The sequence below is a fragment of the Hyaena hyaena genome, unplaced genomic scaffold (genome assembly GCF_003009895.1).
Source record: "Hyaena hyaena isolate Hyena2069 unplaced genomic scaffold, ASM300989v1 scaffold_1223, whole genome shotgun sequence".
In the NCBI taxonomy this organism is placed as follows: domain Eukaryota; kingdom Metazoa; phylum Chordata; class Mammalia; order Carnivora; family Hyaenidae; genus Hyaena; species Hyaena hyaena.
The window spans coordinates 373,375-397,474 of record NW_024081860.1 but is presented as its reverse complement, the minus strand read 5'-3'; the positions used below and the strand labels follow the sequence as shown (position 1 = coordinate 397,474).

At 41.4% G+C, this 24,100-nt stretch overlaps 1 protein-coding gene across 1 annotated transcript; it reads right to left on the bottom strand.

The window, feature by feature from the left end:
- Positions 1–5,311: 5,311 nt before the first annotated feature.
- GSTA4 (glutathione S-transferase alpha 4) lies at positions 5,312–20,775 on the bottom strand. Its single transcript, XM_039222954.1, has 7 exons — positions 20,694–20,775; positions 19,634–19,743; positions 15,332–15,383; positions 13,617–13,749; positions 12,629–12,770; positions 9,746–9,877; positions 5,312–5,921 (listed from the first exon to the last, which is right to left on the bottom strand). Exons 2-7 carry the CDS (start codon positions 19,718–19,720, stop codon positions 5,799–5,801), a joined length of 669 nt encoding a protein of 222 aa, XP_039078885.1. The 5' UTR covers positions 19,721–19,743; positions 20,694–20,775; the 3' UTR covers positions 5,312–5,798.
- Positions 20,776–24,100: the final 3,325 nt, after the last annotated feature.

Sequence of the window (24,100 nt, the reverse complement as noted above, 5' to 3'; positions counted from 1 at the left end):
AGCATACAGTTTTCTCAGTTATTTGAATAGTTAGACAAAAGGCAGGCTTTTATTGAATTTTTAGGATAATGAAAATTTTAAGGAGTTAATTTAAGAAGCTGCCAGTTTTAGCAGATGTTTTGGGCCAGAATTCAAGATGTCAATTCTAAATCTGTTATTCATAGAAATATCTATAACATTTACTTTGGCTTCTCCAGTGGATCAGAATGGCCTATCTTCATTACATCCAGGAGATCAAAATGTATCACTGAGACAAAAACAAAACAAAACAAACAAAAAAAACCCCAAACCTCTACCACATAACCCTGTATTTCCCCCACAGAACTTAAATTTGCTAGACTGGAAAGATGGAACATCAATTTAGCCTTAAGTTCACAATGTTTCAGACAAAGAATATGTTAAAGTTAGAAAATAACAATATTAACAGCATAACCAAGACTTTCAGTATAGCTTTAAAGTATAGCTAAATATAGGCGCAAAGTTATAGTCCATTTGTAATTGACTAGGAATTCTTATTAGAAATGTTATAAGAAATAACATTTCTTATGTTATTTTCCTAACATGACAGATTAGAAAATATTTAATTCGTTGATTTGACATGTTGGTTACTTGAATTTGACATGTTATCAAAAGGTAAGCCTCTTACATGGAATTAACCCCTCCAAAAAACAGCTCAAGCATTTATCTTAACATTTTTAAGCCAAACAATATCCCTGGGTGGGGTGGGGGTGGGAGTTACTTCTGTAATAGGGTGGTTAAGGAGGCAGCTCTATTCCAAACTCACGTGCTAAGCAATTTCTCCAAAGAGCCCTATATTTCAGAAATATATATTTCCTAAATATTTCAGAAATTATACTTCCTTTCCACTAGGGTTTAATGGGTCTAATGGATTGATTCATGTTGCCAAAACTAACAAGAGGTCAACTTACACCCCAAGGCTTATAAACTTATTTCGATGAAGTATATACTTGAACCAAGGAAGAGACATTCAGCTGCCCAGGTGATTGAGGCTGCCGGGGGAATGAACAAAGTAGGCCACAACCTGGCCTATTGCTATTTAAAGATGAGGGCACGTCCTAGAGAAAACGGTCAGGGCTTGACCAGAGAGAGATGCCTGTTTTTCAACTTAGCACAGACCCCCAGGGATGCAGGACCTTGGAGGAAGTCGATTATATCTTCCAAGCCTAGGGAGAGTAGACCCTAGATGGAGGAGATTTACTCTGTTAGATACCATGGCACAGAGTGGGGGGCACCTGTGTTCTTTTGTACTGTGTACAAAAGTAGATTTGCCTGAGGGGAAAAAAAGCAAAGGTTCAAACACTGATAAATGCTTCAATTCTACTTAAGTGTTTTATTTCCGCCAATTAACTGAGACACCATTTGACTCTTATATACTTATTTTTTTAAATTACATTTAATGTGCAGTATGGGCTTGGGGGCGGCATTTTAATGTGTGACATGTATGTCATACACTGGCAATGAAAGTCTCCAAAAGGCCTTGTCTAAATGTAAATTTGCTATCTCTTTTCCATGTACAGATCTACTTTGCATAAAAAATACGTTCCTTTTATTTGATATAGGCAAGTTTAAAATCCTAGGCATTAAATTAACAACGAAGTTAAAACAATTGCTGACTATAAACTGCAAATTTGGCCCTAAAATAGCACTATCCAGCCAAACCCAATAACAGCATATAAGAAATTCACCACTAACCTTATCTCTTCCTGGCTCTTGTCTTGGAGTGTTGCAGGGAGATCAGGTGAGGGTTGATGACCCTTTCCTTTCCCATTGAATGCTCCACCCAACTCAAGGGGTTAGGGGTTTCACTTTACATCCATTGTTTGTGTATTTGAGAGCGCATCAAGTTGCCCAAGTAAGAAGAATGTAAGATTCCACTGGTGCACTGAACACATATTTACTGAGTACCACTCTGTGCCAGTCAGATTTTAGGCCCTGGGTCTACAATGGCGGGAATGATAACCCCAATTCCTGCACTCATGATGCTTACGTTCTAGTTGGAAAAGACAGGCAGTATAAATATATGAACAAGTAAATGTAGTGTGTTAAAAATAATAGTAGCAAGAATATATCAGATGATTATAGCTTATGGATAAGTGACATCTATGACAGAGATGTTATAAGGGACCAGAGGAAGGAATTGGGAATACTCTAAAATACCTGCACTATCTTATCAGGCAGTATAGTGTAATCTGAAAGTGGTCTTTGCACAGTTGTAAATCTGTATTGCAAACAGATTTCTGAGTGGCTTGTGCTGGGTCCCAAACTCATTAAGTGCTGTACCTTCTCCTCTGTCCAGACACCAGAGCCTCTGCAACTGGCCCATTTAGGGCTAGGTACTTTTACCTGTTGGTTCACCTGCTGTGGATTTAGTCGGTGAGCCTCCTTTTCCATGAGCTTGGGGTCGGCCCTGAACCCTCTACCATGCTGCTGTTTTTGAGAATAAATGATTTCTTATGCCTGTTCTCTTACTCAGTTACCAGAGTCTGGTGGCTCATGAAAATGGGGGTGGAGTGCTGTGGGCTGAGACCAAAAGGTAGGAGCCTGGACCAAAAAGGGACTGTGACAAAATGGGTAATGCCACCTGAGGCAGGATAGGGGAGGGGGAAACCTGTTTTCTTTTTCTTTTTTTTTTTAATTTTCAAAAAATGTTTTATTTATTTTTGAGAGAGAGATAGAGACAGCATGAGCAGGGGAGGGTCAGAGATAGAGGGAGACACAGAATCCAAAGACAGGCTCTGAGCTAGCTGTCAGCACAGAGCCCGACGCAGGGCTTAAACCCATGAACTGTGAGATCATGACCTGAGCGGAAGTCGGACACTTCACCAACTGAGCCACCTAGGCAAGCTGGGAAATCTGTTTTCAATATAGGAAAAGAACCACACAATTTAAGGTCACGTAGCCCTGAGCAGGAAAGACACGGGAACCTGCCTTCATTTGACACAGCATGGCCTCTTATATTTAATTCCTCTCATTCAGAAGCCAACCTTTCTTTCTGGTTTTCTTAGAGCCAGCCTTGAGGGCCCCCTGGTGTTGAAGAATTAAAACCCAACAATTACAAAAAGGCTTAATGTCTACATACTGCCAGGCAATGGCACTGCACAGTAAAATCACACCAAAGTAATAGTACAAAATAATGCAAATTTGCTGCCATCCCACAAAACTCAATCACACAGACCCCTGGGTGTTATCAAGTCAATGTCTGCTTCCTATGCATAAATTAATCTACACAGGAGTATAACATGTTTCTCTTCCCTGAAGAGGTTAGAAGGAGTAGTCCAAAAGACCACCCTCACATTCTGACACCAGCTACAAGTTGAAGGGTGCCCCCAAAGCAGCCTAAGTTCTATAAGCTGCCAGAAGAACTCAAAGAACTCATTGAGAGTGATTATACTCACAGCTGTGGTTTATTACAGGGACAGGATACAGATGAATATCAGCCAGGGGAAGACATGCACAGGGCAGAATCCAGGAGGGTTCCAAACACTGAGCTTCCGAATGTCCTCTTTCTGTGTAGTGGTAGAGAGCGTTAACTCCTGACAACCATGTGTTGAGTACTGTTAACCGGGAAAGCTCACTGGAGCCTTGAGTCCAGAATATGGGGATGGGGGGGCGGGGGTGAGGGGAGAACGCTCCATTATATGAACATGATTTACTGTCCATATGGCTGATCTATCTCCAGGCTCTCCGGAGTTGAGCAGATATGTGACCCAAAGCCCCCACCCTATACTATATTGTTGGTGTGGCTCAAAGGCCTTACCCTAAATCATGTAGTTATTATCTGGCTGGCCCAATTCCTCCAGGGAAACAGGTGTTTCCATCAGGCATGATATTTCAAGGGCTTAGAGATCAATCCCCAGAAGCACAGGGCAGACCTGTCTTTGGGTGAGGTGATATGTACTATACACTCCCCCATTTTCCTCTTATTGGCTTTTGCTCTCCGGAGACTGCCGGGAGCCTGGGCCTCTCCCTCAGAAGCATCAGCCTGGCCGATCATTACTCCTCAGGCTTGTCTGGCACTACACCTGCCACTAAGCTATTGCTCTTCAGCAATTCTATCATAGTAATGACAGAGGCCCATAGTGTGGACATGGGAACACAAATAACCACCTCGATGCCTGTGCTTGATTTTCCTCTAATAAAACACTGAGGTACTTGCATTGATTAAGATAGGCATTAATGATCATCTCATGGCTGTCGTTTGCTTTTTACATCTGGGCAACAGCCCGCCCTGTAGTAAGAAATGAGTGTGTCCTCTCTAAGACTCTCATCAAAAACTTGCTTTTCCTTGGTTTTTTAATTCCTGAAATATCAGATACTCTAAAGGCAGAAACTCTTTCTTTTCCAAAATTACTTCAGCTGTTTACAAATCTATCTCCCTTACTGTGTGGTGAATTTCTCCAGAGAAGGGGCTCTATTTTAGGGTTCGGCCTCCTGACACCCTCCCTGGTATATAATCAGTACTCAATTAGTATCTCAGCAGTATTAATACAGTAGTATAATAAGGGTGTATGTTCTTGGCATAAAAATTATTGTTAAGTAGAAAAAATAAATAGAAAAATGTGTATCACATGATTGTACTTATGTATTAAAAAACTATTGAGAAGAAACATTTGGGGGGGCCTCTGAGGTGCTGATGATGTTTTATTTCTTGATATGAGTGGTGGTTACATCAGAGTGTTCACTTTGTGGCAATTCATTACACTATAAAATTATGATATGCCTACCTTAGTATGTGTGTGTTATACTTTTACTTAAAAATAGAGGCACCTGGGTGACTCAGTCAGTGAAGCGTCCAACTCTTAGTTTCAGCACAGGTCATGATCTCACAGTTCATGAGTTTGAGCCCCTCATCAGGCTCTGTGCTGTCAGCACAGGGCCTGCTTGGAATTCTCTCTCTCCCTCTCTCTCTCTGCCCCTCCCCTGCTCTCTCTCTCTCTCTCTCTCTCAAAATAAATAAATAAGTTTACTTAAAAATTAAAAAATAAAGGAGTATTAATAAATAGTAATTTTAGTTCTGAAGTGCAAAAAGTTAGCAGCCTACAAATAACCATTTGGGTAGTAAGAAGATGAAAGTAATTTATATTTTTTTACACATGCATCAAATACAACCGGAGGGATATACAAATGATAACTGTGTTTGCCTAGGGGGAATAGAAATGGGTAGCTCAGGGGCAAGGCTGAAAAGAACACTTCAACTCTATGCCTTCTTATAGTCTTTTGAGTTTTGAACTGTGGGAATGCATTATATATTCCAAACAATTAAATAAAAAAAAAAATTCTGGCAACAGGGTGATGATTTGTAAATTCTTTATTTTGGCTAATATTGACTGCCTTCATTACTACCACAGACTTCTTATAGCAGAGAGGCATTATTAACTAGATGTTCTGTTGTTATTAAACACTAAACATTAGCAGAAGATTGGAGGGCATTTAGAATGGAATAAGGAGAGGAGAAAAGAAGCTCAAGGGGGAACTTGAAGTCCTGTCCATCCTTGGTTATCAGGAAATGAGTAACCACATCAGATCTAACTTATATATCAGCCTCTCCAAAAAGGTGTTCAGAAAAAGGTCACATAACAATTATTCACTGGACAAAAAAAAAAAAAAAAAGTCAATGTTCTAAAAGAGGATCTTGACATGAAAGACCCAACTGAAGAACAATTATACATAGCACCATGACAGAGCTGGGATCACAGCAGCCCGGCATCAGTGAAGATGCTACTGCGGAGACAGCAATCTCTAGGGGCTAGCTCACACTCACAGGTGGACGGGACGTCTTATGGCATAAAGATGTTGTAGACGGTTCTCACGTAGATGTCATCTGGAGGAGGCTTCTTCTTGCTGCCAGGTTCAAGGAATTTCTTAATTGTAGGGATATTACTGATTTTCACTGAGAACTCCTGAAAAAAGAAAACACAATGGTTCTAGGTTAACAGCAAAGGTAGTAAGTTACAGTAAAAATACGGTTGTGCAAAATGGTCCATGAACATTTTTGCAATATGTATTTGTTACAGGAACCCGAGCAGAAATGTTGGTGTGGCTATTTACAATCTATGCCCACAATGGCTGGGATCTACCCTGAGCTTTATCCGGGCAAACCTCACAGTTAAGACCAAGATGTGCCTTCTTTTCAGATACAGAAAAATAAAAAAGATACTTAGATTACGACTATAATGCTTGCTTAAAGAGAAAAAAGGGAAATTCAGTACCTTAAATATGCTAATATACTCAGAGAAAATGCATGAGTTATTTGAATAAAAGTATTTTAAACGGTCATCATATGACACAAGTGAAATTTAGCTTCTTTGGACTTTTTAACTTCTATTAGCAAATGAATCCTCTTTCTGGCTATGACTGAGAGATGGCCAGTGGCATTTTTTAATGGCCTACGGCTCAGACACCACATACCAGATATTTAAGGAAATCATACCTTCCATTCATTTAGTCAAATCTTACCAATTCTCAGTAATTGAAAAGTCTATTCAATCTAGTAAAAATTTTGAACCATATGAAGAAGTGTATATCCATCATACATAATTATTCTAAAAAAATTTTTCAGAGAGGTCATTTATTCAAAAAACTACTATTTAGGGGCGTCTGGGTGGCTTAGTCGGTTAAGCGTCCGACTTTCGCTTAGGTCATGATCTCGCGGTTCGTGGGTTCGAGCCCCGCGTCGGGCCCTGTGCTGACTGCCAGCTCGGAGCCTGGAGCCTGTTTCAGTCTGTGACTCCCTCTCTCTCTGACCCTCCCCTGCTCACGCTGTCGCTCTCTCCTAGAAATAAATAAAAAAACATTAAAAAAAAAAATTAAAAAAAAAACAAAAACTACTATTTATTAAAAGTCTATAGTATACAAAGCACAGCCTTAAGCATGTAGAGATACCTAAACATATATACATATTTCACTACTATTAACAAAAGCTAATAATTACATCAATTAAAGCTATGTAAATGACAATTTTCTCTTTTTTTATTACTTATTTTAACTCTTTATATCATCTAATTTCAAGTACTATACTACATTTAGAAGCTTGTTCTATAGGATTCATCATTTAAAGATTTACCTGAAGTTCATATTTGTCACATACAATAAAACTTTTGTGACATCTGACTTTTTCTTTTATACCCTTTAATCAATACAGGAATACTCTCATTTCAACTTAGATCTGGTGTTTATTCTAAAGTCCTTTAATATCAAGGGACACTTGGGTGTCTCAGTCGGTTAAGTGTCCGACTTCAGCTCAGGTCTGCAGCCTGCTTCAGATTCTGTGTCTCCCTTTCTCTCTGTCCTTCCCCTACTCATGCTCGGTCTCTCAGTCTCTCTCTCAAAAAAAATAAAATACACATTAAAAAAATATTAAAGCCCTTTAATATTGATGCTTGATGTCATCAGAGATTAAAATTATATTTAGGTGTAGCCGCTATGGAAAACAGTATAGAGGTTCCTCAAAAAATTAAAAATAGAAATACCATACAATCCAGTAATTTCACTACTGGGTATTTACCCAAAGAAAATGAAAACACTAATTTGAAAAGATATATACTCTGGTTTCTCTTCAGATCGTATAAATCTTTCGCCTTTTACTAATTTGAAAAGATAATAAGCACCCCTATGTTTACTGTGGTATTATTTACAATAGCCAAATTATGGAAGCAACCTAAGTGCCCATCCACAGTTGAAAGGATAAGGAAGACGTGGATATATATATGTGTTTATATATACAATGGAACACGACTTGGCCATAAAAAAATGAAGTTTTGCCATTTGTGACAACATGAATGGATCTAGAAGGTATTATCCTCAGTGAAATAAGTCAGAAAAAGACAAGTATATGATTTTACCTATAGATGGGATCTAAAAAACAAAACAAATGAACAGAAATAGACACATAAATATGGAGAACAAACAGGCAGATGCCAGAAGGAAGGTGGCAGGGGGCTGAGGGGTGGAGTGGGAGATAAAGGCTTCTAGTTATAGAATGAATAAATCATGGAAATGGAAGTTACAACACAGGCAATATAGTCCATGACATTGTAATAGTGTTATATGGGGACAAATGGTAGCTACACCTGTCATGAGCACAGCATGATGTGTGGAGCTGCTGCATCACAGTGCTGAAACTAGCATGGCGTTGTGTGTCAACTATACTTCAATATGGCAAAAAAACCCAAAACACTAGACCCATGTTTCAAAAAATTACATCTAACACAGTGTGCCTGGGGTTTAAAAATAAGTTGTTAGTGTCATGGATGGAAAATGCCAATAGGTCCCCGAGTTATTTCAGGGACCTACTGGTATTAAAGTCAAGTTAAAGAAATGTTCGCCCCTATGTCTACAAGAGGAAATGAACAGATAGCTAAACAATATAATGGCTATTGCCTTGTTGAAGACTTCAGTTCTTATATTCTAGGTGTATGTGTTTAACTAGTGGTTATTGTCCTTACTAGTATATCAAACTGTATTTGCTAGACTTGGAAAAATTATTATTTTTTTAAGAAGCATTGGAGATTTTGGAGATCTAATGTATTTCTCTTGGCTTTTGGTAACTTAAGTCAAACATGTGACCATTTGGGTATGTAAGGGATTGACAACCTTTTCCTATAAAGGACCAGTTAGTAAATATTTTAGATTTTGCAAGCTGTACGGTCTCTATCAGAACTACTCTACTCTGCTGTGGTAACACAAAAGCAGCTGTAGACAACACATGCGTGAACAAGCACGGCTTTGTGAAATTGAAACTTTATATAATTTCATGTGTCATGAAATGTTATTCTTTTGATTTTTTTCAACCACTTAATATGTAAAAATTGGGGTGTCTAGCTGGTTCAGTTGGAGCAGTGTGTGACTCTTGATCTCGGGGTCATGCGTTCGAGCCCCAAAAGGGTGTAGAGATTTTTAAAAAATAAATAAAACTTTAAAAAAAATGTAAAAACCATTCTTAGCTCAGGAACTATACACAAACAGGTGGCTGCTTCATTTGACCCGGAGGCTGCAGTTTGCCAACCCCACCATATAGAGGAAAGCCCAATGGATCTGGAGATAAAAGGCTAAGGTTCTAGACAGAACTGAGGCACCCACTGAGCAGGCCATCTCGGCTGCTGACTTTTTGACACTGGGTCTCTGTTTCCTCATATCTACACCGAAAGCACTGGATGAGATTAGTTGTTTAAAGCCCTTTTCTGCTTTGAAGTTCCATGATCAATCTTAGCAGAATAATACTAAGGAATACGCAAAGCCGCACACAAGTCTCTCCTTGGAATTTCCGAGAAGGAGAATGAATGGTGGGAACTCTCTGGGGTGATGTTCAGGGAGCCTCTTATTTGCTCTCGGTACTCACGCTGGGACATTTCCAATTTGAGAGCACATGTTGCTGAGAATGGGAGCCACATCCTGATGAGGAGACTGTTTTTGGTGTTGACTCCAAAGCCCTCCTCAGTATAAATATGTTATGGACAGATGAGGAACGCCTCATCCCTGCGATTACCCCTAACGCAAGTTTGTTTCAAGAGCGTAGTTATGGGACAAAATTAAGCTAAAACTGCTTTCACAGGTACTGGGAAGACCTGGGGACCAGAAAATCCATTTCAAGTCTCTACTTTCATTTTACTAACTAGAATCTAAAAAAGGACACACGCACCACTAGCCATCCAACTGCCAGACACTGAAGGAAGAAAGACCTAAGAGTTCCGGACCAATCTCCTGTTTAAAACGTGGTTTCATTTACCTGGAGGTGAGGAAATGCAGACAGGATATTGGGGATTTTCTCTTCTAGAGCCAAGATGGTTTGGAGTAGAATCACGTCCGCAAGGCTCAGCTGGTTACCAACGAGAAACCTTTGCCCATGATCCCTTAAAACCTGCAGAATATAAATGTTTTGCATCGTTGACAATACTCTACACTGAGAAACTGATGGAACTATTGAGTCAGTGCAGTATCTCTGCATATCTTATACGCAATATCAAGAGAAGGCTCCTTATACCAGAGAGAGAAAACATACATAGGGTGTAGAACACTGAAAAGGAAGAGAAAATCTGAATTCTAGATTTAGCATCCAGTGCTTTAAAAGGATACACCTAGGGGCGCCTGGGTGGCTTAGTCGGTTAAGCGTCCGACTTTTGCTTAGGTCATGATCTCGCGGTTCGTGGGTTCGAGCCCCGCGTCGGGCTCTGTGCTGACTGCCAGCTCAGAGCCTGGAGCCTGTTTCAGTCTGTGACTCCCTCTCTCTCTGACCCTTCCCTGCTCACGCTGTCTCTCTCTCTCTCTCTCTCTCTCTCTCTCCTAGAAATAAAAAAAAAAAAAAAAAGTTAAAAAAAAATTTAAAAAAAATAAAAGGATACACCTATTCCATAAATGTATCTACAGAAATGATTAGAGGTGACCGTTTCAAGAGGCTGTAGGACATCATGTAAGTTACCAACAGGTCCCCTCCAAGGGCTCTAATCTCACTTGCTGGCTCTGTTTCTACAAACATCAGGACCCGCAGTCATCAACTAGACATGACCATAAAAAAGGCAGGGGCACCTGGGTGGATTAGTTGGTTAAGTGTCCAACTTCAGCTCAGGTCATGATCTCACAGTTTGAGTTTGAGCCTCACGTCAGGCTCTGTGCTGACAGCTCCGAGCCTGGTGCCTACTTCGGATTCTGTCTCTCTCTCTTTGCCTGTTCCCCACTTGCACTCTGTCTCTGAAAAATAAACAATTGAGGGGCGCCTGGGTGGCTCAGTCGGTTAAGCATCTGACTTTGGCTCAGGTCAGATCTCACGGTTGGTGGGTTCAAGCCCCACATCAGGCTCTGTGCTGACAGCTCAGACCCTGGAGACTGTTTCGGATTCTGTGTCTCCCCCTCTCTCTGCCCTTCCCCCACTCATGCTCTGTCTCTGTCTCAAAAAAAAATAAACTATAAAAATTTAATAAAATAAAATAAACATTGAAAAAAAAATTTTTTAAAAGCAAGCTTCCTTTCACATCTTCCAAGACAGAGAAAACTAAAAACACAGGGCTCATCCTGACTCCTGTTGTGAGAACAGCATGTTGCTTCAGAGATTCATAGGGATAGATGATGACCAGGAAGAAGCAAGGAGCAGTGGTAGAAAAGGGGGTGGGGAACCTCCTTGTGGATGCCCACAAGTGAGTATGAATGTGTGTGAGGTGTGTGTGTGTGTGTGTGTGTGTGTGTGTGTGTGTGTGTGTGGTGTCTGACGGGCTCTACAAACAACTCCAAATCAAATATAGCTCCTGGAGCCAGAGCAGGAGAGCACAGGGAATCCAGAGTTGCACTCAGATGCCAGGGCTCCCAATCCCAGCTCCCTATATTAGGCATGTCCCTCAATCTCTCTGTACTTCTGTTCCATTATGTGTAAAAAACAGTAAAAGTTAAAAAAAAATAAAGCTAAAATTTTAGCTTATGTTTTGGGAGGGGCCCTGACTCAGTGTGGGGATAGAAATATAAGAACCAGCAGTGACCTTTCACCAAGGCACCCCTTCCTCCCTTGTCACACCACATTTCTACATTATCATCTTGTACATGTGCAAAGTGCCTGTGGGAGAGAGACCATGAAACCAAGCAACTGAAAAACCCACAGAATACCTCTCCTTCTTAAATCTAATTCCACTCTCTTCTCTTTTTAACTGAAACATTTAAAACAATTGCTCTTAGGGCACCTGGGTGGCTCAGTCAGTTGGGCTTCCGACTTTGGCTCAGGTTATGATCTCACGGGTTGTGGGTTCAAGCCCTGCATCGGGCTCTGTGCTGACAGCTCAGAGCCTGGAGCCTGTTTTGGATTCTGTGTCTTCCTCTCTCTCTGCCCCTCCCCAGCTCACGGTCTGTCTCTCTCAAAAATAAATAAGCATTAAAAAATTTTTTTAAACAATTGCTCCTGGGGAGCCTGGGTGGCTCAGTTGGTTAAGCATCTGACTTCAACTCAGGTCATGATCTCACGGTTCGTGGGTTTGAGCCCCATGTCAGGCTCTGTGCTGACAGCCAGCTCAGAGCCTGGAGCCTGCTTTAGATTCTGTATCTCCCTCTCTCTCTGACCTTCCCCTGCTCATGCTGTCTCTCTCTCTTAGAAGTAAATAAAACATTTTAAAAAAATGTTTTTAATTACAAAAAAATAAGCAATTGTTTTTGTTGAGAAAAAGAGGAGTCTGAAGCTCAGAAAAACAGATATGTTAATAAGATGAGGAAAATAACAAAACAAAAAGCAGAGAGCACAGGGGAGAGAATAAAACAGCAATGGTCTTCTCATCATACCAAGCCATCAGGTGGGATGTTGATACACAATGGCCCTTCCCCAAATGTTTGTGGGATGAAAAGAAGGCCGGAATTAGGTAGTTTCTGCTTTTCTTCATCTTACACAGGGTGGGCACTGGTGAACAATAATGCGCATGTGTGGTGAAGCCATGTTTTTCCCAGACTTCTGAATAACATGGTCCAATTGGAGCCTGAGTGGCTTCAAAGCACCCTGGCTTTGCTCTGACACCTAATGCAGCTCTTGGGAATCCACGAGGTTAGTGCAGCAGCTTTCCACTGCCCAGAACAGCACGGGGCGTCAGTGACAGCACCCTTGTAGTCTGGCCGTGCCGTGTTCATGGGCTGCTCTGCCACCTACCTTTTCAAACACAGGAAAGTATCTAATTATAGCCTTCTGGGCCATGTTAACCACTTCCTTTTGTTGATCATCTGGTTTTAGGAAAGGATGCATGATAATCAGCTCCAGCAGATCGAGCGTCCCCTCCACGTACATGTCAATCCTTAAAACAACAACAAAGTTTTCTCAGTTTCCCCTTGTTTGAACTCATCGGCTTCCACAACTAAGAATTCAGAGTGCTTTTCCCTTAAGGCTCTGGTGACTTAAGGACCCAGGAGCATGTATCTATACCTGGCTCAAGAGCAAAGATACAAAGTCAATCTTAGTTGTAATTTGGAGAAATGTGTCACAGATCAGAAAGCAAATAGTCATGACATGCCCCTCTCCAGGGCCCCTGATCATCTACCCTTACTCCAGGACCCACGCTTAGTTTGGGTAGAATTTCACATTTATAAAAATAGTGGCTACCATTTATGGAATGCTGGGTGTGTACCAGACATGGTGCGAAACACCCTCTACCCAATATTTCATTGACTCCAATGAAATTATCAAGTATATGCTATTAATATGTTGTATAGGACACACAGCAGGACTGTGGAACTCATCACTTTGCCCTGGATCACGCATCTTAGTAGGTACAACCCGGACCAGGCTTTGAGTTCAAAATATAATCCAAATTATAATCAAGGCACAGTATCCCTGGCCTTGAATGTCACAGCAGCTTCCTGTTCTTAATACTCAGTGATAATAAATCTGTAAGAAAGGTAAAAAGCATTTCAAGATGTTGAAACCTGAAACAATCACACCCCAAATAGAGGATCCAGTATCTGAACTCAATTCTTAGCTATTGTTTTACCCACACTCTCTGTACTGATTTTCCACCTGGTTTTTGTTCCTGGTTTAGTCTAATGATACAAGACATAGAGGAGATGGAGTGTGCTGTAGAGACTGCTAATCGGCTAAGGTGTCAGTGAGTGACAAGCAAGAACACTTGAGAGGGCCACAGTACAGGGTTCTCTCCTTGAGGTCCTTGCCGAACATGTGGTGCTTCTCTGCTATGTAGTGGAGGATGCTGCGGGTCTGCACCAACTTCATCCCGTCAATTTCAACCATTGGCACTTGCTGGAACAGCAGGTGGTTACCTGAGAATGGAAGCCCAGAATGAGAACTGATCTCTTCCCTGCCCCCAACCCCTGAACATGCCCTACTGAATGAAAAAGGACGGAGGGGCCAGAGCTTTGGGAACAGTGTAAAGCTCCCTGATGACAGACTCAACTTCATTCAGGGTAGATTTAACCATCAAAGAAGACTGAAAACAAGCCCCTGTTCAAAACCTTCCTTTTTCATGCTCACATCAGGAAAAATATCCACCCACCGTGACAAGGGGCAAGGAAGAATGTGGTGAAGATATTTCTTCAGAGCCGCGCTGGCCAACCCAGTCAGTAGCCAGGAGCTGCATGTGTCTAGTTAAACCTACATTTAAATTAATCAAAATTTTGACAAATTTAGAATTCCATTCCTTAAGCACGCTAGACACATTTCAAGTGCTTAGTGGGCATGTATGGCTAGCAGCTATGACATTGGACTGGGAACAGAACATTTCTGGCACACCTGGGTGGCTCAGTTGGTTGAGCATCCGACTTTGGCTCAGGTCATGATTTCGCAGTCTGTGGGCTTGAGCCCCGAGTTGGGCTTTGGGCTAACGGCCCAGAGCCTGGAGCCTGCTTCCGATTCTGTCTCTCTCTGCCCCTCCCCTGCCTGGACTATCTCTCTCTCTCAAAAATAAATAAAACATTAAAAAAAAAAAAAAAAGAATAAAAAAAGAACATTGCCATCACTATAGAATGATCTACTGATTGCACTGCTTCAGACAATCTGATCATAAAACCTAAGCACCGACTGACACTCATGTGTACTCACTGGGCTTTCTCTTCCACAGCCACAGACCACGTACCACGAAGTCTGCTGTCATGAATCAAAAACCAACCCACTGCTTTTTTCAACAAACCTGTGTCAAACACTTTCCACATACTAAGCCCTGAGGAGAGATGCAAATATAAGATACAGCCTAGCCCTCAAGGGGCTCAAGAACTGGAGGTACATGAGTGGGGGAAATGAGTACTCAACACATGCCTAGTGACATGAGGCCAGTGGCACACAGGAAGGGTGACATTACAGTTGGTACCTCTCCAGGGGGCCTTCAGTTGGGTCTGGAGACCCTGCTGATGGCTAGGAGGGAGGCTACTTACAGTCACTAGGTATTCCTTATGGAGCTTAGTATGGAGGGAGTGGGGCTGATCAGGAGTTAAAGGGTGGGGGGAGCCTTTCACTGAATTCATTTCTGTCTAGTATTCACTGCAAATACGCAGCCCAGTATAAATGGGGACTTCTGTCTGCATACTCAAGCAGGCATTGATGGCTCAGACAATTTGGAGGGAGTGGGGTGGGGAAGATGAAGAGGGAAGGGATGAAAAGAGGGAAGAAAAGGGGAGAGGTGGTTAGGGGAGGGCAGGCAGAGAAGAAAGGGATGGAGAAGGGCTGTTCACCTAACGGTTCACTCTCTTTAGCTCACAGAGAATAGCAATTTCAGCTACTTCTCCCCCTTGGTGTTAGGATACTGTTCTGAGACTTCTGTGTCAGCAGCATCTTTGACCTTCCCCATAAATATTGGTTCTTAAAAGAAAAATCACCACTACCGAACAGTTGTTTCATTTTCATACTCACCATCCTGCAACTTCTGTAATTGTTCTTTTGTTTCTAAGAATTCTTCATCAAACTAAATTAAAAAAAAAGATACCTCCCATGAAGGCACATAACATTACAGGATTAGGACTGAAAATACCAAGTTAAACGGTCTCAGAAGCAGAAAGAGCACACTTAGCACCCACATCTTGGTTTCCCTGTATCACTAAAAGAAACCGGGACTCCTGGGAGAAAAGGGTGATGCTGGTGATCAGAAAGGAAGGAAGAGCTCAAAGACCAATGAGATACGGTGATACAGCAAAAGCAAGCAGGACCCTACCTGAAGGCAAGTCCTTAGTCAAAGGAGGAACAATTGAAGCATCAGAAGAGTAATGTTAATTAGGGATCATCACACACTCCAAACAAAAAAATCCCTCTGTCCTTATGTGATGATATTCACAAGGCAGAAGGAAAACCTCTTTTGTTTTACAGAAGAATTAGTGCTAATGATAAAATTAGAAAATCATCAATTTATAACCTTCAATGTAACAACTGATTCTGATAAGGATCAAAATGAATGCTGAAATCATGGAGTTACAGGACACAGAATATTCAAACAACCTTAAAGTATCGGCCCCCAAGTTAATTATGACAAAGGAAAAATGCATCTTGGTGGTGGAAAGATTTGGAGATCACACCATCTATCTAACCAAGTGGTCAAACTTAGCTCTCCATTGGGGGACACTGAGACATTGTGTGCTTCCTGCTGTGACACAGTGAGAAGGGCACAGTAACACTGTAAAAACACTGCCAGACCTACCTACAAGGTGAAAATCAGGCAAATCCAGGCCATGGGATACTCTGTAACAAAAATGGCTGAGACTCTTTCAAACCTATACAAAACTTGTTTCCTTTTGTTTTACTTGTGTTTAAGCTTCTCCAGGGCATGCAAGGTCTGAGAACAACAGGTTTGAGGGATTCACCTCAGCCATTCCCACTCTGCGGTCTTTACTGCTTATCGGGCTCTCCTTTTCTAGACTTCCAATCACTTCCCAACTGCAAGTGTGAGCTCCATTCTCCAAGGACAAATCTTCATTTAAAAGAGATTGGACTTTAGCCAGGTAGCCCTCCTCTGATAATCCTTCTATATGGAATTTGGTTTCCAAGTCGTGTGGGAGTTCACTAAGTTAGTTTCTGCTTTACCCATTTCTTTGTGGTTTCCCTCCACACTGGTTGGAAGAGTGGGTTCCACTGGGCTAATTTCTCTACGTCACCTGCCTGCCTACTTTGACTGGTCTAGGGGAGGTGGGTCCCATGACCCACGTTCTTTTTTTTGTGTCACACTTACTTAAGGTTGGTTTTCTACTGCTATCACCGAGAATCTTGACTTCTATATAGGAGAGTAGGAGGCATGAGATAGAATGAGGATTGGAAAGAGAGAAGATTTGAGAAAGGATTGTATTAAATGCACAAATAAGATATCCATTGCAAATCTATTCAATAAGCCAGAACTGCAAACTCAGAAGCATGCAGAGAAAAGATAGGTAACATCAATAACCCAACCAGGTTCATTCAGGTCATGGGACCAAGAATTTTTTTCACTGTCTTCTTAACACAGTTAGAAAATACATCCTGAGACAATGGGGGAATCATGGGGACTGTGATGAACTAGAAAGGTCCATCTATAGTAGAAGTCCTTCCTTAGTCAGATTGAGTAATTACTGCCCTCTGGAAATGAGGGCCCAGTATTATCAGATCTTCAAATTTCTCAAGAGAAGTCAGAAGTCAGAATTTGTATATAAAAATTATTATCAACTCGCTTAGAAAACTGTAAAACATTGTGTGGTGAGTTTAATGATATGCAAAGAAACCAAAACTAAAACCAACCAAACAACACAAAACCGCAAACCCGACAACCCTCATTTGCCATCTTTGGAGGTTGCTAGGGTAACGTCTATAATTATTCTGAAAATCGATAAAGAGGCTATATCATGCATTTACCTTACCCTTCTCATAGGGGCTGTAGTTCAAGGTAATTAAATAGTTAAGTGCAAAATTACTCTTCAGAAGAGAAACACAGTTGTTAAACTCAGATAAAATGACAGACAGAAATAGAAAAAGCACCATTTTGTAATCCCTAGCAATAATGACGAAAATAGCTGCCAAATCCACTAGTTGAGAAGGTGATGGAGGAAACTTTATGCATGGATCCAGGCTGACGTCACCAGAGCACACCGATCAAGCCCAGTGTTGCTGAAAAGGCGACAATCAAACATCATGCATCCCTTGATGTTGTATAATAAAAATATTATGTACCCAGTGTCCCTGTGATGGAGTCTGACAGGAAAAAAAAAAAAAAGATTTAGAGATAGAAAAAAAAGCAGGCTGGATTTGATCATATCTCTGGATCCAACTAGCAGCTTACAGGAAATATAGATAATAAAAGAATATGTTAAAATGAGGGTAAGTCAGTCAAATCCAGAACGGGGGAAATTCTACCCAGTTTCTTCCACATATAAATGGCACTAAAAACAGATGCAGACACTTAGCACTCAGCTGTTGGTTGCTAATACCACTTGCTAATAAAAGGGACCAGGGCTCCTTGGAAAAATACCAGATTCTAAGGCCAGGGCAAGGAAAATGCAAGATGAGCCTGGAGCATCTTGTAGTGCCAGAAAGTAAGAAAGAGCTGAAGGGAAAAAAAGAAAAGGGAGGATGGAGACATGTGCACAGGTGTGACGCAGAAGCCAACCCGAAAGAGCTAATGGCCAAAATGGGACAATCAGAGCAAGAGAGCATTACTGGATTATAACCCAAAGCATAAAATAAATACTATATACTTAAGTCCATACTGATATAAATAAGTGATTGAATAGATAAATGGACAAGAAAAAAGCCAAATTTCCCTTATATAAGAAATCTAAACAGATGCCGCCCCCTCCAGGAGGCAGAGTTTAATTCCCACCCTTTTGAGCGTGGGCTGAACTTAACGGTTTTATTTCCAAAAAATAAAAGGAATAATAACCTTTTTACAATGAAGAAACCTGGCAGACACTGCCTTAGCCAAGTGATCAAGGTTAATGGCACCAGTGATAACTCATGTTACTATTAATCCTAATATGATGCAATGAGAAGGGCACTTGACCTCTGTGCTATTCTCTTCCAAATCCCAAACCCTAGTCCAATCATGAGAAAACATCAAACAAACCCAAACTATGGAGAATTCTACAAAAATATGATAACTACTTTTTAAAACTGTAAAGGTCGTGAAATAAAAGACTGAGAAACTCACAGATTGAGAAAGACTAAGGGAACATAGTGACTAAGTATAATGTGGGATCCTGGAAGAGTAAAGGACATTATTGGCAAAACTAATTAAATTCAAATAGTCTGTAGCTTCCTGTGTTAGTTTCTTAGTTTTGACATGATTATATAAGATGATATCATCAGGGGAGACTGAGTGGCTGTTAAAGAACACTCTACATTATCTTTATAACTTCGTTATACATTTAAAATTATTTTCAAGTATACAGTTTATTTTTTTTTTTAATGCAGAGGGAACTGTTAAAGATTATAAAAATCCTGAAAGAAACCTAAGCAAATGTGATGTGTGGGCATGATATAGATCCAGACTAGAATAAACTTACTATAAAAAGACCTGTTTGAGGTAATCAGACTATTAAGATATTGGGAAGGAGCTGCTAATTTTGTTGGATGAGATTATGGTATTGTGGTTATGTTTTAAAATCCTTACCTTTTAGAGATAAAAACTACAATACTCCCACAAAACAAATGGAGGAGACAGATGAAACGAGATTAGCACAAAGCAAATGACTATTGAAAAATGGGTAAGGGAAATTTATGTCAATGGCTTCCCAACCTTCCTAACCCACTAGAACATTTCCATAAATAAGAAGTTAAAAAAACAACAAAAGGAAAGACAAAGCCACAATGGGTCAAAACCTACACATACGCAGAGGAAGGCTGGCTGCCAGGTAGAAGCCATTGAAGTGGAGAGGAAATTTACCTACAGCTTGTATAATTAAGAAAAGTTGTAACTGGCAAATTTCAGGTTCATTCCTTTTCTCCTTATTAATACTTCATGGTGATAGATCAGAAGCCAATGATTAAATAAAAGTGGAAAGTTAAATAGAATTCCATTAACCCCATTCCATTTATAAAGAAAAAACCCTTGCAAGGAAGGAATCTTCTGACTCAACCAAGCATGTCTGATTGACATGCTTGGGTGGGGGAGAGCACTAGAACAGGACTCCGCCATTTAGGTTTTCCTCAAAAGTCTCAAAGCTGTCCGACCTATCTGTAAAAAAACAGCATATAGGGTACCTCGACTCCAGCGGCAGCTAAAACCCATCTTACGGACTCCATCCGGCCTCTTCCGTTGGGATAGTGTAGCTTGGGCTTTGCTGCCATGATGGCCTTTCAGAAAAGGCTTTCTGAAAAAAACAAATACGTAGCTCCTCGCACACCAGCAGTCTTATTTCGTGTCGTCAACCTGGTGCTCGCGGGCTAAATGAATATTCAGGATTTTGGCGCCGGAAATCGGTTTTGTTTTTTGTTTTTGATGACTGCGTTTTCGCTCACTCAAACATACCACCATTTTCAAATATTAAAAGAAACAACCACCTTGGCTTCCATACCGTTTCTATTTATGATTTCTTATTCTGGAACTTGGAAAGCTGGGGCCATTAGCTGTAAAGACATCGGTAAAGTACGGTACTTCACCTATTCAGAACATCATAGACTTTGACCTTGAAAATCTTAAATTTTTCAAATTGGGTCTGGTGAGGCAAGACGCGGAGGGCCGCGGAGAATAAATTATGCACTCTTTGGAACCCTTGCAAGAATTCATGCTTTCACATGCATCATCATATGTGATTATCACAGCTACTGAGGGACGGACCAGCCGAGCGCTACTATTGTCTGCAAAATGTGCGTCCGTCGTCCCGCCAGCGGTAGCTTCCCCAGGGTCCCGCACGTCCCCCGCCACAGCTGGGAGGTGAGCCTCGCGACTCCGGAACGCGCCCAGGCCACGGCCTCGACCACCCGAGATCAGACTCCGGGGCTACTTCACGCCGGGCCGGGGTTCGGGAAGATCCGAGCTAGCCCTCCACGGAACCCAGCGGGTTCGGATTCCGCAGAGCGGGTTAATAAAAATCCGCACACGGAGCCAGGAATGACCCCAGCCCCAGCCAAGGAGCCCACGTCTGCCCAGAAGGAGGCGGAGGCGCCCAAGGACGAGATGGAGGGAGACGAGAAGGATGAGTGGGGGTTGGGAGAGAGCTGGGACGCACGGTGGAGGAAGAGGCTCGGGGCCGGGGAGTGGAGGGGCGAAGAAACCAGGCGAGGGGAGTGGGCGGGTGGGAGCCGCAGGAGGGAGACAGACCTGGAGTCCGCTAGGAGCACCCGAAGCCTCACAAAGCGCCCGGCCAGCGGTCTGCAGCGAGGCGGGACGAGCTGGCCGCCAGCAGGCGCTCCGGGGGCGAGGCTCTGGGAAGAGTCGCCAATCGAGACGGCAGTGTTTAGCATGCCCCACCCATCTGCAAGGCATTCTGGATAATACGAGAGTAGCCCACATTCAAACCAGCTTCGGCCAATTTTGGCATTCTTGAGGAATGAAATGGCCTTCGAAATGTTGCTTAGATTAAGAGTTTAGTGAAAAAGCCCTTTTAGAGATCCTGTACAGTTAGGATAAGTCAACCTAGCCATAAAATGAAAAATCTGTTTAGGTTTATATAGCTCATGCGCGCCCCTAGTGCTTCGGATGTGAGGGCGATCTGGCTGCGACATCTGTCACCCCATTGATCGCCAGGGTTGATTCGGCTGATCTGGCTGGCTAGGCGGGTGTCCCCTTCCTCCCTCACCGCTCCATGTGCGTCCCTCCCGAAGCTGCGCGCTCGGTCGAAGAGGACGACCTTCCCCGCTAGAGGAGGACCGTTCCTCGGTCAAGGGTATACGAGTAGCTGCGCTCCCCTGCTAGAACCTCCAAACAAGCTCTCAAGGTCCATTTGTAGGAGAACGTAGGGTAGTCAAGCTTCCAAGACTCCAGACACATCCAAATGAGGCGCTGCACGTGGCAGTCTGCCTTTCTTTTAAGACTCTAATCGTGATAAAGTTTTTAAACTTTTAAAGACAACGCCTTAAAAATTCATAAAATAGGTATAGCTAATATTTGAAGGCGGTTAAGTAAGCAAAGTACCTATGAGAGGACGAAAGACATTACATAAAAGTACTATTATTAAACAGAACTTGTTCTCTCATTTCGTACATATATTAGTATCTATGCTTTCACCCCTTTCTTTCTTGATCACCTTGAGCTTTACCATTCATTTCAGAAGCTAAGTCATAGGGTAAACAGAGCACCTTCCTGAATGGGAGGAAGGAGAGCACTGGGGTGGAGGCGTCAGTGTGCTAAAATAGTAAAAATCAGTTAAAACGAAAACACATAGTAAAGCCATCAAGGCTATTAGAATGGAATACAGAATTCACATGGATCTCAGTTTAAAATATATGCCTTCAAAAGGACTTCAAAACTATTTCAGCTATTTCTCCGACTATAGATGTTAATTTATCGTTTTCCGCAAGAGGGGCTCTCGAGAGTACCTGCCTTGAGAGGCCTGTGGAGCTGAACTACTACAGCAAATAATACAGACTTTATTTTCCATAGATTTCTCTGGTAGGAGCGTGGAGAATGAATTGGGACAGTGCAAAGTAGAGAGAAATCTATTAAATATCTGAGTGTATTAAAGCACCACCATGTATTTGAAGACTATGGTTAAGAAAAGCTGCGATATTGAGGTAGAAGATAAAAGATTTACTAATCAAGTCACAGTGTTGCAGGATTTTTATTTTTACCTTAAAACCCGGAATTTGTAGTCTCTCCACTTGGAAGAATGAAGAGACACAAAATGAGCAGCAAGCAAAAGTTTACTAGGGTATAGAATCAGAAAGCAATAAAGTAGGAAAGCTCCCTTTACAGAGAGGGAACACTAAAAAGTGAACGTCCACCAACTACAGCCAAGGGTCCTTGTTTTATAAGGTTCTGGTCGTGCCCCTCCCCCTCAGTCCTTCCCCCTGGTTCCTTCTCTGGATCTACCCTTATTAGCTGGATAGTCCTAGGTGCTGGTTCCTGATTGGAACCTTTTCATTGCAGACTTAGATCTTTTGTCAAATTCCCAAGGGAAACCTGAGAAGTAGGTGGGGTGTGTTACATCCTTAAGAGGAACCTTAAGCCCGAAGGGGTTTGCTGTGGTCTGAGACTTCCAGCATTGTTCGAAAATGTGTCTTTCCCCACCCAGGGATCTCAGGTCCTAATCCTTTCCTTCTCTGCCTATTTTATCCTATTTTTTTCCCTATCATAACGGGAAGGAAGAGAAATAGTCTAGAATGATGCATCCCCTTCTCTGCCCAAACACACACATTTCCTTTTCCATCCTCCTCTATTTTTCATAACTTATTGTCATCTAACATACCATGGATTTTGTTTACATATTTTGTTATCTGTCGATTTAATAAAATGCAAATTCTGTGAGGTTAAGGATTTTCATAGTTTTAAAAGAATACACTTTTGGATATCCTGCTGCTAGAATAATGCTTAGTCCAGAGTAAGTGTTCAGAGAATCTGTGTTGGGAAAATGAGTGAATGAATAAATGAATGAATAATGCATTAGTTTCTGCTCCATAAAGGGTGGAGGAGGACAAGACTTGAGAAAATAATGAGCAGATTTGTCTTTCATTTCTCTAAGCCATTCAGTTGGAAATGTCCACTAGACACTTGAATCAGCCAGCAAAGACTCAGACAAGAGAACTGAGATGGATCCAACTGGCAGCAAAAGGATGAGCTTATCCAGAGAAAGTATGTAAAGAAGATAAGCAGATCAAGAACAGCTAGGCACCAGAAGTCAGAATAGTCACTCACAAATAAGACTAACAGTCTATGTTCAATTTCACCTTTCTAATTCTGACTTAACACAGACGCGACTCAGTTTACCATAGGTAGGAAGTCATGTTTTCCAGCCCTGCTGAAAATAATCATTCTTTATTCATTTTTTCTAACCCATCTTTCTGTAAGAATTCACTTTAATCGAACTAGACAAGTATTATTCAATACTTTTCTGATAAACCAAACATTTATCTCCGTTTCCTTATTTCTAATGAGTTGAAACATCTCAAAGTGCTGATAATTTACTAGCTTTTTTTTCTAACCTACCAAAATGGCAACTTCATAAAGCCCAGCCTAATACAACAGGGATAACAGTATCCTAACAGTCTTATTTACCTAAATGAGAAACTAAAGCAGTATCATAAGACTCTATGATGACACAGGCTTGTGGAGAAATAAAAATCGTGTTATAGTAATTCTGTCATTTTATGACAAGTGCCTTCAAGTCATTTTATTAGTTGGAAGCTTCTGAAAATGTTCTATTCTTAGAGACCCTTGGAGTTACTCTCATTCTGGGATAGTCTTAAACATAGTAGATAGTATGATAGTAGATAGTAGAATCCACCTACCTGATATGTTTTCAATGCCCAGAGGAATCCTCAGCCTTCAAACCTTTGCCCACTCACTCAGTTGCAGGTTAAAAAAAAAAAAAGTACATTAACAAAAATCACTGAGCTTTAAAATAACAGAGCTTTAAAGCTCAGTTTGAGAGAAGGTTTATACATAAAACATTCTGGGAAGAGGAAACAATTAGCTTACATTCTACCTTAGGTATAAATGACTGGTATCAAACCCTATCCTGACAGTAAGGCAGTTTGTCAATTTTGCTCATCTTTTCAAACAACCAACCT